This window comes from Hemicordylus capensis, chromosome 1, assembly GCF_027244095.1.
Source record: "Hemicordylus capensis ecotype Gifberg chromosome 1, rHemCap1.1.pri, whole genome shotgun sequence".
In the NCBI taxonomy this organism is placed as follows: domain Eukaryota; kingdom Metazoa; phylum Chordata; class Lepidosauria; order Squamata; family Cordylidae; genus Hemicordylus; species Hemicordylus capensis.
The window spans coordinates 340,645,977-340,664,270 of record NC_069657.1 but is presented as its reverse complement, the minus strand read 5'-3'; the positions used below and the strand labels follow the sequence as shown (position 1 = coordinate 340,664,270).

The following is an 18,294-nucleotide window of genomic DNA, read 5'->3' as shown; positions in this document are numbered from 1 at the left end:
GGTGAGTCCATCCACCCAAACCATTGCCACACAAACTGCTCCAACTTCGACTTAATTGCTGTTGATAGAAACCTAGATGGTTTTACCAGCCTCGCCCGGCTCCTTAGTGTCAGAACACTATGGCTCTATGGATTTCAAGTCTGACCCCAAGGAAGGGGAGACTGTTGTGGAGCCTCCTACTGATGTGCTCCCTGCCACTTATGTATCACCTAATGAAGAACTGAAGTCTTATCACATGCATGTCTGTGCTATGGTGGAAGCTCTGGGTGTGGATTTGTGCTCTGCACTACAGGCCATCGATGATCCTGTATATAATTTTATGATCAAGACTCAGAGCACTGCACCGGTGGCATTGCCAATGCTCGCGGTCATCACCAGAGCTGCAAAATGCACATGGGATGTTCTTCACACCTCGACTCCCACATCTAAGTGCCTGGAAAGTTTATACCCAATCCAGGAGAAGGACAACACACATTTTTTGAAATACCTGGTGTCAAACTCTTTGGTGACAGGCTGCGCTTCCTCCTCCATGTCTGGGAAACAGCATGTGGTCCCACCAGAACAAGAGGGAAGGAAGTTGGATTTGCTAGGCCTCAAGATGTACTCTACTTCCTGTCTTTCTATCAAGGTAGCGAACTATGCTGCTTGCACGGCTAAATACACTCACAGTGTGTGGGAGAACTTACAGGCAGACTTGGACTCCCTAACACCAGAGGAATTCATGACAAAATTCCAGAAAACGTTAGATTGCTCTGCAGAACTAACTAGACAACAGCTGCGCATAGCCAAGCATTTGGCGGAGTCAGAGTCAAGATCTCTGACTTCAACAATAACTCTCCGAAGACACACGTGGCTTAGGTCTACACACCTCCAAGCCCACACGAAGGACAAGATCGAGGGGCTCCCTTTTGACGGTTCCGGCCTTTTCAGTGAGTCCACTGAGAGCACAATGGAACAGATTAAAAAGTCAAAGTTCACGGCCAAGACGTTCACTATTCAGCCTTCAACGTCATCCTATACGCAAAGATACCGTCCCACTTTTGCGAGACAAAGGCCTAATTATCGCCAACAAGATTGCTGTGATTATAGAAGGTGATACAACCCCTTCTAAAAGTGCAATTGGCCCAACAAGGCTAAGCCTGCACAGTCATGCACAACCAAGTTCTTAGACACCCAGAAGCGTCTTTGAGGATTATGTCCATCCACTGGCACCATTCTTCTTCCTATCTCCGCCTGCGGGGGCGCTGTCACCTTTGCTGATGGACAGAATCATCACTCTGTGTCTGCCATTTCCTTACATCAGATTGACAAGCCATGCCCCCACATGGCACAGCATAACTTCAGACGGCTGGGTCTTGAAGATTATTTCTTTTAGATATTCCATAGAGTTTTGGGAGACACCATGGTTGATGGGAATGAGATTCAGTCCTCAGACACGTTGCAGGCGGAGGTGAAGGAACTGTTGGAGAACAGCGCGATCACTCTGGTGCCATGGCCGGCCAGGCGGGATGTATTCTGCTCCTGCTATTTTCAGATTCCAAAGTGGGATGGGGGTTTGTGCCCATTATGGACCTTTGTCGCCTGAACAAATTCGTGCAAATCAGAAAATTTTGAATGATGGCGTTGCAGCAAATATTATTGCTTCTACACAGGGAGAGGTGGCTTGCAACGCTGGATCTGAAAGATGCCTACTTCCATGTCAGCATCCGACCAGAACACAGGAAGTACCTACGTTTTACCTTAGGCCACCAAGTGTACCAGTACAATGTATTACCCTTCAGCCTGTCCACTGCCCCAAGGGTTTTCACCAAATGTATGGCTGTGGTGATCACACATCAGTGAACACAAGGCATCTCAATTTACCCATGTCTCGACGATTGGCTTGAGAAAAATGAGGTACTTTTGGATCGACAAAAATGAGTTACTTTTGCAGATCCAATATGTATTGGACCTGCTTCAGGACTTCGGTATCCAGGTCAACTGGAAGAAGTCCCACTTGGATCCAGTTCCAGTCATCAGTTATATCAGGGCCATACTGGACACCACTACCCAAAAGGAATTCTTGTTGGAAGACCGTTACCTTTGCATCCAAGCCCTCTTTCATCACTTTCAGATCCAACCGCTACAGCCAACGCAGTCCATCCAGCGACTTCTAGGGCTGATGGCATCGTGCAAAATGATCATCCGACATGCTCGTCTAAAGATGCGAAAACTCCAACTGTGGTTTCTTTTGCTGTTCAGCCCAATCAGGGACAGCGAGCAGAAGCATCTACTTCTTCCACCACAAGTCCTAAGATCACTATAATGGTGGTCAGACTGGAGGAATCTGCTGGAGGGAGTTCCTTTCCAGAGTCTGTTACCATCTGTCTGGGTCACGACCGATGCCTCCCTTCTGGGCTGGGGAGCTCTTTGCGGATGCCAACAAATACAGGAGAAGTATTCCCTGCTGCAAAGCAGCCTACATATCGGCTTTCTGGAACTGTTTGCTGTCTTCCAAGCTCTTCACGTGTTTCTACTGCTTGTCCAGGACAAGACTGTCCAGATCCATCTCGACAATACCACAGCCTAGGCGTACATTAACCACCAGGGAGGGGCAGTGTCTCACACGTTATGCACCCTCAGTATTCAGCTGTGTCACTGGTGCCTGCAACACCAGATGTCACCACTAGTAGTTCACATCAAAGGTCTGGAAAATGTCCTAGCAGACAATCTGAGTTGTGTTTTTCTTCAGGAGCTTCAGCACAAATGGGAGCTCAACTCAATATATCTGACTCCCCTGTTACACTGCTGTATGTGAGCAATGATAGACCTGTTCACGACCTCCAAAAATGCAAAGTGTTTCTGCTCCAAGGCAGGGCACAATCGTCGATCCTTGGGCGATGCTTTTCAGTTGGATTAGTTGAGGGAGACTCCTTACATGTTCCCTCCTCAACCATTGATCACCAGAGTGGTGGCACTCCTCCTCTCCGAACCGATCTCCTGCATACTGGTGATGCCATGGTGGCCAAGACAATCTTGGTTTCCATAGGTACACAGACCAGCGAAGAACCAGTACCATCTACTGCCTCGAGTTCCCGATCTCCCATCCCAGGACGGCGGTCTGGTTCTCCACCCAGATGTTGACACGCTTCATTTGACCACCTGGCAAATAAACTCCTAGACAATATTTTGTTGAACCAATGGAAGCCCTCTACCAAACAAAATAACCTGGAGAAGTGGCACTGGTTCAAAGACAATGCTAGGTCTCAAGGTTTCCTGCCAAGGCGGGTTACTATCTTGGACGTACTGCTCTATCTATCAAAATTGAAATCCCAAGGCTTAGCCAATGTCTCCCTAAGGGTACATTTGGCAGTCCTGTCTTCTAAGCACCCAGGGTGCAAGGGCAAAATGCTGTTCTCACACCCTCAATGCAAAGTCTTTTTGAAAGGCCTGACTAATCTTTTTCTACCACTCAAGGCTCCAGTAGAACCCTGGAGCCTGTCCCTGGTGCTCTCTATATTGACGCAGACTCCCTTCGAGCCGATGGCTACATCTGACCTGAAGCTACTCTCCCTCAAAACGGCCTTCCTGGTGGCTATCACCATAGCAAGGAGGGTGAGTGAACTGACAGCACTGAGAATTGACTCCCCTTATACGAGGTTTTACCCAGATAAGGTCCTTATGCGCTTGGACCCATCCTTTCTATCAAAGGTTGTCTCAGAGTTCCACTTGAACCAAGACATTGTCCTTCCAACCTTTTTCAGAGGGCCAACATCGGCCTTAGAACGTGCAATGTACTCCCTAGACATCTGAAGGTCACTCTTGTTTTACTTGAGTTGCACTAAAGACTTTCGATCAACACCTCGTCTGTTTGTCGCCTACAAGGGTGCTTCCAAGGTCTCCTGTTTATCTAGACAGTGTCTATCAAGGTGGCTAGTTGAACTTATCAAACTAACATACAAACTTTAGAAGAAATCTCCACCAGAAGCCATTAAGGCCCACTCCAATTGAGTCTACGCTTCCTCGGCAGCACACCTCTCGGGGATCAACTTCCTGGATATTTGTAAAGTAACAACATGGTCCTCTGAGATGCCCTTCATTAGGCACTATGCCATAGATGTGTGTTCTGTTGCAGAGGTGAGCTTCGGGAGAAGTGTACTCAAAAGGGTGTTGCAATAGCACTTCTGCACCCTCCTCCTTAGTGACCTTGCTAATTGCCTGTTCTTATGGATCTCCACAGATCTCGATACAGATAAACAGATGTAACTGATGATCTGGTAGAGATCCGTCGACATTCATAAGACCCTCCCGATCCACCCCTCTGCAGTAGTGCTCTGCTATGTGCATACCTGTGCCTGTGTGCTCGCTTTTGCCCTGGACGAACTCACCTGTTCGACTGGATGGTCTTCCACTTCGGCGGTCATCCAAGAACTGAGGAATGAAATGTCCAGCCTCCCTTAAATAGCACACTGCATGCATGGGGCGTGGCTTGGATGCCTCGACAAGCTATGGCATGGCTACCTCATGGTCTCTGCGCAGGCGCAGAGCCCATTCTTATGGATGTCGACGGATCTCTACCAGATCATCAGTTACAGGTTAGCAGCCTGTTTTTATGACTAAATCCCATTGAAATTAATGAGACTTACATTAGTATAATTTGTATAATTGATTTCAAGATGCTTGGTAATGACTAACGTAGTCTGGTTGCTGCCTAATGTGTGTTGTATTTGGGCTGTGTTCAAAGCTTTCAAATTTTGGTTCTGTTGCTCACTATCTTCCTTTAAAAAAAAAAAAGCAGTGGGTTGCAATATGGGAGAGGGACTGAGAATAATAGTGAAGATTAACTGGTTTACAGATATCTGAGGGAAAAGAGAAGAAAGGGGGTGCAATTGGGAATGCTGCTTGGAGGGTCTGTGCATTGTCTTCGATGCTATTCTGTGTAGAAGAGACTGGGCATGGAATCTTGTCCTGTGTTTTGTCTAGAATGTCTCTTTGACTTACTGTTAATGGGAAGACAGCATTGTCATTCACAAGACTATGTGGTTTTGCTGTTGTGACAGCACAAAACTGAGGGATATGTTTGTTTACAGAATTGCAGATGTACAAATATGATCTTACACAATTAGCTGAAAGTTCTTTATCTGTCCTCCAAATAAAGGATGGTGAATACAAAAACTTTTGATTGAATTATTTGCTGGTGTGAAAACATGAATCCTATTAACTTCTTGACATCTTTGGTATAGGTCTAAAATATCTGGTTGGCCACTGTGTGAAACAGGATGCTGGACTAGATGGGCCTTGGGCCTGATCCAGCAGGACTGTTCTTATGTTCTTATGGTCTAACTATGATTAAATTAATTGTTTTGGTATGTGAGCTGTAGGAATTATAAGGGAAGGTACATTAATGTAAGTTGAATTTGTTAATATTCATTAGTTGTTGCTAACTAATGACAAGTATCACGCAATTTTTAAGTATCTTTTTTCTATTCTGTTTTTCATAGACTTGATGTCTCTAACGGACCTTGTTCTAATGTTTACCCGCCTTATTTATTGCTCCCCTAATTGCCCAAAGACTCTTAATGTGCACACAGGTAATGTTGCCCTTCATATTTATTATTCCTTAGTACAATTTTGTCTCATGTTTGTTAATCTGTACTGTGCCTGTAGACAAGATGCCATAATTTGTAATGTGAAGCTTGAGTGGCTCTTGACAACTGGTTGGAATTTGAAGTGGCACTTATGAGGGAACAGGAATAAATTTTGTTTTCCTTTCTAGTTGCAGTGATCAAATTGTTATTCACTAGTATTTTAAAACAACTCTCATTTTATTTGTCAGGCAATTATTCTCCAGCTGGCCTGATTACTGATGTGCTAAGAATTCTTTGTGATAGAAAAGAATGTGCAATGGAATGTCTATATAGCAATACAGTGATAGAGGCACTTCTTCAACCAATACATTATTTACTGAGTGGAGCAGAGGTTTGTAATATTTCAGTCAAATGTTTTCAAATCAATAAAAACAATTAGTGTACAAAATTATAGTGATAATGAGAGCAGCATGCTCTTGCATATGACTATAGTAAGTTGAATGGGGATGCATGTTCTTATCTGCCCTGCAAGACAGATGAGAATATGAATTCCTATTCACAGTCGAAGTGGGAATTGCACTGGATGTCTTGTGCCTACCTGATTAACGTATATGGTTCCCTATCTAGTCAGGAATCTGCAGGTGGATGCCTATTTCAGTGCTCAGGCTTCTTGTTCATAATTATGCAATGGTCTTCTGAAACATAAACATATCAATACATTGGAAATTAACAATCTATTGTAATAAATAAACAATTTACAGCCAAGAATGCTTTAAAAAAATTGCAGTTAGTCTTAAATAAGTCACACTAATATAAATAAAGCACTTTTTAAAAGAAAGAAAACTGTACACTGTACAATAAAATAAGGCATATTATTGGCTGAGCTGCACTGTAAGGAAATTATAAGAGATAGCGTTAAAAAAGAATTTCAGTTTTTTTAGAGGAGTAGTGAATTCAAGAAAAGATTCTGAGCAAAGCTGTGCTCCATTAAGTGGAGGCATTTCAGTAAGACAAGGAGATCATGATTTGTTAGACTTTTTCCCCAGTCTGTACAGATTTTCTTTGAAGTCTCATTTTTTATTTTATATAGAAATTTATATAGAAATAAAGGTTTCTGTATTCTAAGTGATTTTTAGGTTTTTAAATATTTGTTTCTTTACTGAACATGCGTAGTAATTAGCCCTCTTCAGATGTTATGAAATGTAAGCGTGAACACTGCTTGTGGGGGAAAGCAGGAAGTAAGTCCCATCCCCTGCTGTCACTCACCCCCTGCATCCAATGACCATGCTTACAGCATTGTTTTTCTGAAATTGTTGGCTCCATAAGAGTGATGATCAGTGATCCCGTGAGCTGCAATCATGGGATCTCCAGACATCAGACTTAAGGTGCCACCCCGTTTAAACAGTGCTGTAAGTGTGGTCATCGGGTGTGAGGGGTGACTGAGAAAGGGGGGCTGGACTTCCTCCCTGCTTTTCTCCTCTCAAGTAGCACTCACACTTACATTTCATAACATCTGAAGAGGGTTATTGTTAAAACTATTTTTGATAAACACATTCTATTTCATTCAGTTCAGCTAGCGAACCATCATACACCTGTCCAGGAAGCTGTCCAGGAAGGCCTTGATATAAACTTCACATCTTTATTGACATTATATGTATATTGGAAGTTTCCCTGATTTAGGCTTGTTATACCAATGGACATTCTGACTAACAAAGCACTTGCAAGACAAGCGAAGCTGAGCTAGTGCAAATAGTTGTATGTATGTATATATGTATGTATTGTTCAGTTTTTATACCGCCTTTCATAATGTATCTCGTGGCAGTTTACAAAAGTTAAACTACAATAAAATTTTGTTCGTTTGTTTATTACATTTCTATACTACCCCATCCAAAGTTACATTTAAAACCTTAATATCAACATTAAAAACCATAAACACACCAAAAAAGCAATTAAAAAGATAAACAGAAGCAAGAAAGCTAAGCAACCTGGCACTGATGCAGTAAAAGCCTGAGTATGATCCCCACTACATGTTGAGGTCATCTGGAGAGGTCCGTCTCCAGCTGCCACTGGTGAGTCTGGTGGTGACTCAGGACTGGGCTTTCTCTGTAGCTGCTCCTGGGTTGTGGAATGCATTCCCCACAGAAATTCGTGGTTTAGAAACATTACTAGTCTTTAAGAGAGCCCTTAAAACTTATTTTTTTGTTCTGGCCTTCACGGGTTTTAAGATTGTTTAAATGTAACGGTTTTAAGCCTTGTTTGAAGTGTTTAGATTTTATGTGGTTTTAAATTGATTTTTAAATGATTATATTTTGTTTTGTAAACTGCCTAGGGCTGTTGGATGGGGTGGTATAGAAATATTAAATAAATAAATTTCTGCATTTTTAAAAATGGGGATTTACAGAATTGGTCTATAGTGCTCTTGAGCAAAAGTCCCCTTTAAAACCAATGGGATGTGCATATAGTTTGCACAGCTGTTGTGCAACATGAATCTGGAATGCAAGCTCCAGATTTAGCCCAAGTAGCTAGTGCAGCAGCTTTGTACAAGCGCTTTGTCAGTCATGATGTCAGCCACTGATTTGCCTTTAGTTACAGAACGCTTGTGAAGAGGGTGTGTATAAAACCATTTCAGACATTTTACAATATATGTGCAGGTACGTCTGAACTGCCCTGAAAGAACTCTAATATATATAGCTGATATTTTGGCAAGGATTGCTGCTGTGGATGATGGTCTTTCACTGCTTCTTTATGGAGGAGAAAGGTCTTCTGCCATAGAAGGTAGTAGGTAAGAAACTATATTTTAAATAACTAAAACAGTTCTGTGAAAAGTATTTGTTGACCTGCAGAAACACAAATCAACTTGGTATGTGTCTGAGATCACAAAAACTGCCATGTTTGGGATCTAGAAATGAATGGCTTGCATGTTATATTGCTAATGTGAATGCGGTTATGGTGTCAGTTCTTGCACCTGCAAAAACCTGTTGCCATGTAACAGTTGAAGTAGGTTTTAGACTGCTGTCTTCAAATTGTTTCTCATTGGTAACATGTATGTGTCTTGAGCTAGTAAAGGTTGAATAGTTGGTTTAAAGATTGTTGTTGCAGACAATAGATTAGGGAAGAAAATGGATAACTTTTATGAGTTCTTTGCTTTGGAAAATGGGGGATAATTATGACATAGTGCCATTCATTGAGGCTATTCTCATGCGCAGCCTAACCCAGACTAGGGAAGGCCAGTCTGGGTTAGTCTGAGAATGGCCAGGATATGGCCGAATCCTGCTGGGGCAGCGCTATCTAACCCAGCTTTTTAGCCCAGCTTTAAGCCGGGGTTAAAGGCATGAGCGCACTCTTAAACCTGGCTCTGGGATCGTGTGTTCTCTTGGGCTGCGTTCAGCCCATGTGGACACAGACAGGCATGTAGAGCGCCCATCTCCTTGGGGATTCCAAGAGTCGTATGGTGCATTGTAGGATATCCAGAGGCTGGGATATATGGCGACAAAATGGCAAATGCTGTTCAGTGTAAGTAAGTGTTGCATATTGGGGCAAAAAAAACCAACTTCACATATACACTGATGGGATCTGAGCTCTCAGTGACTGACCAAGAGAGAGATCTTGGTCAACAGCTTGTTGAAAGTGTACAAATCTATGGTTTGGCCACATTTGGAGTATTGTGTGCAGCTCTGGTCACCATATCTTAAGAAGGATATTGAAGAACTGAAAAAGGTGCAGAAGAGGGCAACCAAGATGATCAGGGGCCCAGAGCACCTTCCTTCTGAGGCAAGGCTACAGCATCTGGGGCTCTAGTCTGGAAAAGAGGCAACTATGGGGAGACGTGATCAAGGTATATAAAATTATGCATGGAGTAGAGAGTGGATAGAAATTTTTTTTCCTCCCTCTCTCACAACAGTTTCATCCTATGATACTGAAGGTTGGAAAATTTAGGACCGACAAAAGGAAGTAATTTTTCACACAGTGCATAATTGATCTATGGAATTATCTGCTATGGGATGTGGTGATGGCCATTAGCTTGGATTGCTTTAAATGGGGCTTAGAGAAATACATGGAGGACAGGTCTATCAATGGCTACTAGTCTGGTGGCTACAGGTCACCTCCAGCCTAAGAGGTAAGATGCCTCTGAATACAAGTTGCAGGGGAGCAACAGCAGGAGTGGGGCCATGCCCTTACCTCTTGCCTGTGGGCTTTCCAGAGACATCTGGTGGGCCACTGAGTGAGACAGGGAGCTGGACTAGATAGACACTGGGCCTGATCCAGCAGGGCTGTTCTTATGTCCCGGTCTCCAGAGCTCTGCGCTGTGTGGTGCAGCACAGATTGTCTGGGAGCACAGTTCATACTCTCAGCAACATTCAGCTGCTCGTCGGAGTGGGGGAGGTGAGTTGGCCCAGCCTCCCACCCCCACCACCCCTGACCTGGTCATGTAAATAGCCCCATTCAGTCCTTCCAGATCCAGCTAATTAAGAGTATATATTGTGCATTCTGTAGCTAAACCAGTTCATATCTGGGCACCAAAAATATGAGCAAATTTCACGTAAAAATATGTATATATCCCATAATGCCCCATACGACTCCTGGATTCCCCCAGGAGATGGGTGCTCTAGGTGCCTGTCTCTGTGTCTTCTCGGCCAGGGTGTTTAAGAGAACACCTTCCTCGTTTTGAATCCCTCCACCTATTAAGATCTTCAGGAGAGTTCATCTGAGGGTGTCGCCGGCTCATCTGGTGATGACTCGGCAGCAAGCCTTCTCTGTAGTTGCCCCAGAGCTGAGGAACATACTTCCTGCTGAGATTAGAGCTGTTCCATCCACGGTGATCTTTAAGAAACAACTGAAACCATCTCTCTTCAGCCAAGCTTTTTAGCTCTTTAGTGGTTTTTATGGGTAGCTATTTTAATTGTTTTACATTTCTTTGTTTTAATGTTGGTAGTATACTTTGTTTTAATGTTTATTATTTATTTAACTATGCTAAATAAATAATAAAAATAATAAATGCTAAAAAGCAAGGTCTTTAAAAGTGTAATATTAGAAGGAATAGCGTTCGCTGTACAATTTAAAGAATTCGTTCCTATTAACCAGGGGAATTATGGAGATGTGAACATTATGATGCCACTGAGAAACCTGCTGATACTCCTTAGGATAACTTACATATCAAATTTCAGAGAAGTCAGGTGTCCTACAGTGCTGATTTCAGAGCAATGTCAGCATCTTAATGCACTTCCCTAAGCTCTGCACAATGGGCAGGTTGCTGTAACACAGGCATTTCAGAAATGAACAAAAACAGCCTGTGTGACCTAAGTGTTCAGTAGCCAGTGACAGAGAGTAATAATGATCCGTACTGTGCCTTAATATAAATGATAGATATGTGCTCTCTTTCTCAAAAAGAGAGCAAAAGGATATTAAAACACATGCTACTTCAAATCCTACATGCCTTGTAGGAGCTTGAATCTAATATATTTAATGGAAATGCAAACCATTGTGTGTATATGTCAACTGGTGTAGTTTTAAACAGCTAAAATTCCTGGCGTGACTTTTGTTCAAAAATAGCATCCTAAAGGCAGTCTGCCTTGTAAGATAACAGTGTTTTCACCTACTGAGTAAATAAAGCAAGCTTATATTAGTTTATAGTGGGAGGAGGAGCAGGAAAAGATTCTTCCACATTTGTATTGCCAACTTCATTCTCTACTGCGATGGAAAGATGCTACGGGCAGTAAATCTTTCTCCAGGCCAAATCTTTTAAACACAGTGTATAAGTTAAAGATGCATTAACATTTCAATAACTGTTCCAATAACTAACTGAAAATCTTCATTTTATAGCAGTTTTGCCAGGTCAATAGAACATTGTTTTTTGAAATGTTGCATTGTTTTTTAGCCTTAGGGGTGCACATATAATCGTTCAGTTTACAAAGAAGCTTCTTGGTGAAGACATTACTGTTTTATCTGGGTCTGAGATGCTGCCAGTCCTCAAAGGTGCTTTCATCTTTGTGTGCCACCAAATGTATAGTACCTGTGAAGGCTTAGAGGTGCTGCTACCTTATCATTTGCATCTATCTATAGCTGAAGCTTGGAAAAAGGTATCCTGATCCTTATTATACAAAACACATGCATATAAGTTACACAGATATGTGTCTGTTTATATTTTGTCCTGAATGGTCTTTTTTGTACTGAAATGGTATTGTGGTATATATTTTATAGTAGAGTAGACACTTTAGTGTATATTTAACACCATAAGAACACAAGGCTGATTATTGGTTGGCTCCCAGGTATGCCTTCCTTTTGAGAGTCACAGTAACTCTTTCTGGCATGTGCACTCTCCATATATACATAGTGTGACTAGCCTTGAAGCATGTATACAGATGGTTAAAAAAGGAAAAGGCTTATTGTCAAGTCTTGATCCACTGACATTGCTGTGGAAAGTACCTCCAATAGAGTATACAAGTGTGAGATCTCACTGAATATATTTTGAAACATTTCAGGATTTTATACTATTACACATTTTTTTAAAAATCCAAAGTTAAATTACTTGTACACTGTTCCAGAGTGCTGTTGGTCCCAAGAGTCAGCTCAGAAACATTCTCAAAATAATAGACTTTGCCATGCCTATAAAATATTGCTGAAGACCTGTTGAAATATTTTCGTTATGCTGCATTGTTAGTGAACAGAATTGTTCTACTATTGCAAATTGTCTAAAGGTCTTCAATTTGTTTTTCATCTTGACAGACTAGTTTGCTTTCGGAGAGAATTCCTACTCCTATAGCTGGAGCAGATTGCATTTCATCAGTAAGTCAAGAATCACAGAGCTTGTAAGTACTGCTTTGTATTACTTGTCCACATATGTAAGAGAAAAGCCATTTTTAAAAAAGCTATGTTATATAAATCTATAAATGTATGACATATAACATTGTGAAATTGAGAATTTTCAGTGATGAAGGTGTTTGATTATTCCTTTATATATGGTTTCAGTATTTCATATGCCAATCCAGTTATTAACACTCTTCATTTTTCTAGCATGTGGTTCCTGATAGGGATGTGCACGAGCTGTTTGTGCACTCCCTTGTGGGATGGGGAGGAGTGCCTTTAACGAACAGGTGAGAGGCTCCTTATCTGCTTGTTCCCTCTCTGCCACATCCCCCCGCCCCGCCAGCGCTTGTTATAGAGACAACCATGTGGGGCTGCAGCGTTCTTTCCTGCAGCCCCGATGATCATCAGCATTCAAATGACCAGCGTGCATGCACCCCAGTCATTTGTTTGCTGACACCAATCAGGGCTGCTGGAAGGGATGCTGCAGCCCCGTGCAGCTGTCTCTAAAACAAGCGTTAGAGGGGGAAAGCGATGGGGAAGGGGCGAGCAGATAAGGAGCTCCTTATCTGTTTGTTAAAGGCACTTCTCACCGCCCATTGAGCCAGCTCGAATGTCAGCATATGGACAGGTTTGGCATTCAGGTAAAGGAGCACCGAACTTGTTCGTACACATCCCTAGTTCCTGAGCATGCATCCCTAAAAATAGGCATATGTTATTTTACTGGCCCAGTAGTGTCAGTATACTTAAGATGATAAGTTGTTTCAACATTCTCCCTTTATAAGCACTGAACATTCTATTGGTTGTGAAATTTAAACCATCTGTCCAATCTTCCTGAACATTTGCAAACATCCACTAGCTGAAAAGTGATGGCACCCCTTCAAATCTGGATCATATCTTATATAAAACAGCAGAAATGCAGTAGCTTAAAAACTGACCCTTAAACACTAGAAAACAAGTGTTAGCTATGTGTTTTTGCCATCTGGTAGCACTCATATTTTTAAAAGTCTCTTTAAATGTTTTTAAAAATGCAAGTATGTCCTGAAACACAATCCTGCTCTTTGGGAAAAAAAATCTATTCAGCATTTCCTGAGTTTTAATAACAGCATGAAATCAACTTAGGGTGCAGAGTAGTGATTTTGCTCATGGAGAGTTCTGAAGCCATGGTTGGGAGGGACAGGTCCTGGGAAGTCTGCAGAGTGTCTTCCTGGTTCTGAACTTGATAGGAAGAGTCTAGTCGTGCTCTAGCACTTCTGTAGCTAAACATCCCAGTCCCCTCCTTCCATGGTTGGAAATTCATAAGGGGCATCTCTAGCAAGTGATTTGGGAAGTTGCATTCTACATAGATGTAGCCCAGTGTCGAGCTGAAGAGCAAAGCAAAGAGTGGGTGTGTGGAGCTTTATTATTAAAGCTAGTGTAATATATGAGTATGTAAAAATTCTTTACAGCTTATATGGCAAGGAAGTTAAGATGCATATCTTAACAGCAAAGTCCCTTGTTTTTTGGAAGACAAGTCAAAACTGAAAGCTATTTAACTCATCTTAAACAGAAAGTTTTCAGATTATTGAATAATGGTCTTATAATCGTAGCATGAAAATCAAAACAGGCAATACATTCTGTTTATTAACATGTGCTATTATTAATATTACATACAAGATGTGCTGAAAAGCATTACGAATTCTAGTTATATATTAATTAATTATAGCTGATTTCACTCCCCATGCCCATAAACATTATGTTAAAACGATTTTAAAAGCCATTTTTATAAGAACAGGATTTACTGACTGTTCATAATATTGATTGATTAAGTGCCGTCAAGTCGGTGTCTACTCTTAGCGACCACATAGATAGATTCTCTCCAGGATGATCTGTCTTCAACTTGGCCTTTAAGGCCTCTCAGTGATACATTCATTGCTTTTGTGTCTGTCCACCTTGCTGCTGGTCATCCTCTTCTTCTCTTTCCTTCCACTTTCCCCAGCATTATGGACTTCTCAAGGGAGCTCAATCTTCGCATAATGTGTCCAAAATATGATAGTGTGAGCCTGGTCATTTGTGCCTTAAGTGAAAATTCTGGATTGATTTGATCTGGAGCGAGATCCGTCGATGTCCATAAGAATGGGTTCTGCGCCTGCGCAGGAGCCACGCGGTAGCCATGCCTTAGCTTGTCGAAGCGCCAAGGCCACGACCCCACTCCAGAGTGTGCTATATAAGGCGGGGCCATGGCACAAAGTCCCTCAGTTCTTTTCCGACCACCATCGCGTTTGGACCATCAGTCTGCCGCCTTTTTGTCATCAGAAAGTTCCTCTCTTCTACAAGTTCATCCTTAAATTGTTTGTTTTCCTGGTTATCTGACTTCGGACTGGCTGACGGAATATGACTGTTTATCTTGACTCGGAACGGCTGCGGATATTCCTGGCTCTTGACGCAGACTGGCTGACGGAGATTCCCTGGTTTTTGACTCTGAACTGGACTTGACCTGCGTACTTGAAAATGGCTGAGGAGAAAAAATCCTTTAAGTGGTGTGAAGGCTGCAGGGTGAAACTCCCCTCAAAAGACCTTCACGACCTCTGTTTGTTGTGCTTGGGTGAGGAACATACGTCTCCTCTTGCAAAATTTGTCTGTCTTTCATGAAGCAGACAAGGAAGAATTGAGCACTTCGCCTTCGGGCGGCTATTTATGATGAGGTTTTGAGCCCTTCTGTTCCAGGCACGGCTCGTCCCTCGACATTGACTTCATCGTCGAAAATGCCACGGAGATCGAAACCATCTCTGTTTAATCTTCTCAGAATCAGTTACTATCTGTCTTTTGGCATCCCTTAACATACCAATTCAAGGCTGGAACTTCCCTCTGAGTTCAGAGGTCTTTTGGAAAACTTGCCTTCTTTTTCCATGTCTATTTCCATCCTCAAGGTCTTTACAAATGTCATTGTAGTACTGCTCCTTGTTTCATCTAACAGCTTTCTGAAATTCCCTATTAAGTTCCTTCCTGAGCCTTTATATTTCTTGGCTTTGGCTTCTCTCTTCTTCTTGGCAATTTCCACTGTCCGTTCTGACATCCATTTTGCTTTCTTCTGTTTCTTGGTCTTTGGCAGTCTCTTTTCACATTCAACAAGTTCTTTGATTTCATTCCACAGTTCCTCTGGTTCCCTATCAGTGAGGTTCAGAACTTGAAAGCGCTTCCTGATGTTCTCCTTGAAAATGGTGGGTACATTCTCAAGATCATATCGTGGAAGCTGGGTAGATTTGTTTTTCCGCTTTAGCTTGACTAGGAACTTGCACATGAGCAGTTGGTGATCTATTCCACAGTTGGCGCCTGGCCATGTCTTTGCTGTTATAACTGGGCTCTTCCATCTCCTTGCACCAATAATGTAATCATAAGTTTGGGGCAGTATAAAAATGTTTTAATCAATCAATCAGTTTGATTTCTGTGTACTCCATCTGGTGATATCCATGTGTAGAGGCACCACTTTGGTTGTTTGAAAAATTTGTTAGCAATGAAGAGATCATTGGCTTGGCAGAAACTAATAAGTCGTTCTCCTGATTCATTTCTGTTTCCTAGGCCATGTAGGCTGACTGTGTTTTCCTCCTTACCTTTTCCAACTTTGGCATTCCAGTCTACAACCACCAGCATCACTTCTTGCTTGCATGTTCAGTCAGCTTCAGACTGGACTTGAGCATAAATCTCATCAACTTCCTCTTCTTCTGCATCAGTCGTTGGGGCATAGATTTGAAGAACTGTCATGTGAAAGGGTTGCCCATAAAATTGAATTGATATTAGTTGGTCACTGACCGCATTGTACCCAAGTACTGTCATTGCTATATCCTTCCTGACTATGAAAGCAACACTGTTCCTTCTTTGTTTCTCGTGTCCTGAGTAGTAAACGGTATGATTTTCTGACTGAAAGTGTCCCATTCCAGTCCATTTTAATTCACTGATGCCCAAGATGTCAGTCGGTAGTCGATTCATTTCATCTTTCACTGTGTCGAGCTTTCCCATGTTCATGCTTCTTACGTTCCACATTCCCATTGTAATTCTGTCTTTGCAGCTTCGGATTTTCTTTTCCTGCACGGCAACATCAGCTGCTAGATGTCCAAAAGGCTTTAGTCTAACCACATCATAAACACCATCAGTACTCTGAGAGATCCTCAGCTCTTCCTCAGTAGCATGTTGAGTACCGTCCAACCTGAGGGGCCCATCATCTGGCACTACATGGACAATCATTCCATTTTGTCTATTCATATGGTTTTCTTGGTAAAATACAGGAGTGGTTTACCATTGCCTTCTCCCACGCATTATGAAATGATGCCTTTTGTCGTTGTCACTGAAGTGATTGTCTGTCTCCAGCACCTTCCTATATTGCTGCTGCCCAATATAGCTGCCTGTTTGCTTTAGCTGGGCAGCTGGGATGACCTTCTCACTTTGGGTGACCCTACTGGGAGTATACCAATAGTATATCTCCTGGAGTGCTTCGCTCATCCCTCCCAGGAACACACACACCCCTGCCACAATGAGACAGCATAGCAGGACTTGAGGGTTGGTTCCCGCCCCCCATAAAATAGGTGAATGATAATTATTTTGCAATCAAAACAGAGGATGGCAGTTTGTTTATTTTAAAAAATGAAATGGGTTGGGTCTTAACTTGCCCAAGCAGAGCAAAGCTACAAATGGCATCTTCCACGTGTCCTTCTCCCCTCTTCATTCATTCGTTCATTCATTCATTCATTATTTATTTGACTAATTTATATATTGCCTGATTCCAAAGGCTCCATGCGGTTCACAAAAACAAACACAACAAAAACAAACAAAACCAACTATTAAAATAGCAATTAATGAATTTAAAACATTCAGAAATTACAGCAATAAAAGCAATTAAACAGCAATTAAAATTTAAAACATTCAGAGATTACTAAAAGCCTGGCTAAAAATATGTGTCTTAAACTTCGTGTAGTCTTGGAAGTAAATCACACTGAATTCCCTGCAGGTTACTTCTGATACCTAGGATCAGGCTGTAGGTGTATTTGTGTTGAGACTTGAGAGCAAATAAGTGGATATGATCCAGGGATTCAGTACTGTGAGTGTAGTGAGGGTTTTCCTTGTTGCCAGTGATGCAATAGCTGATGCTTGTGGATCCTTACTTTCTTTACCCATGAAAGCCCTTATCTGGCAATGCTTTTTGACAACATGCAGAATTCACCAGGCTGGAACTATCACCAATATGCTTTGCAGTCTTCCTAGCAACAATTTGTTCTCTATTTTGGTCAGATGGAAGAATATTAAGCAAGTAATTAACTCCTCTATTGTTGCTAGTAATCTCTCTATGTAGGAGAGAGTATTCTTTTTAGAGTCTGTTACCTTTTCTCCATTTCATTGTGACTATATGGGGTGTTCTGCAGCCTCTCTGCTTCAGGAAAATGTCTCTAGCAAAATTAATATCCAAATATATTAGACTGAGGAGAGACGCTTTAGACCTTCTGGGAAGACAGCTGCAGCGTAGGTAGAGCTACACAGACATACAGATGCTTTTCTAAATGAATTAATTAAAGCCAGATGGTAGACTGGACAATGTAGGCAATATTTAATAGAAAACATTTTTTATAGCAGAAATTGTATGCTAGTACTCCAGCAGATGTCTTCTGTGCAGTGAAGGAATCTTTTGCAAAAAAACAACACGAGTGCACTTTATTGTTTTTATGGTGGATGAGAAAGGTAGCCTGTGTGTGGTTTTTTTTTCTCTCTCTCTCTCTTCATTTTCCTTTTCATATTTGGGGGGGCATTTTTCAGTATTGTGTTGGAAGAAACATTGTTGGATGACTTGCTAAATTTTGCTGCTACACCGAAAGGACTCTTGCTGCTGCAGAATACAGGAATGGTCAATGAGTGTGTGACCTTCATGTTCAACAGATTCACAAAAAACCTCCAGGTAGGT

General features: G+C 42.0%; 1 protein-coding gene across 6 annotated transcripts in view; it reads left to right on the top strand.

The window, feature by feature from the left end:
* The window catches only part of TBC1D32 (TBC1 domain family member 32), a 196,633-nt gene that overhangs the window by 67,454 nt on the left and 110,885 nt on the right, over window positions 1-18,294 (top strand). For all 6 annotated transcript variants that reach the window (XR_008313100.1, XM_053283712.1, XM_053283702.1 and 3 more), the window contains 6 exons: window positions 5,481-5,570; window positions 5,816-5,958; window positions 8,219-8,349; window positions 11,443-11,644; window positions 12,291-12,373; window positions 18,150-18,288. Coding sequence is in view for 5 of the 6 variants with exons in the window: in XM_053283712.1 (XP_053139687.1) it covers window positions 5,481-5,570; window positions 5,816-5,958; window positions 8,219-8,349; window positions 11,443-11,644; window positions 12,291-12,373; window positions 18,150-18,288 (788 nt within the window). In the remaining variant the exon portion in view is untranslated. The remainder of the gene's footprint in view (window positions 1-5,480; window positions 5,571-5,815; window positions 5,959-8,218; window positions 8,350-11,442; window positions 11,645-12,290; window positions 12,374-18,149; window positions 18,289-18,294) is intronic.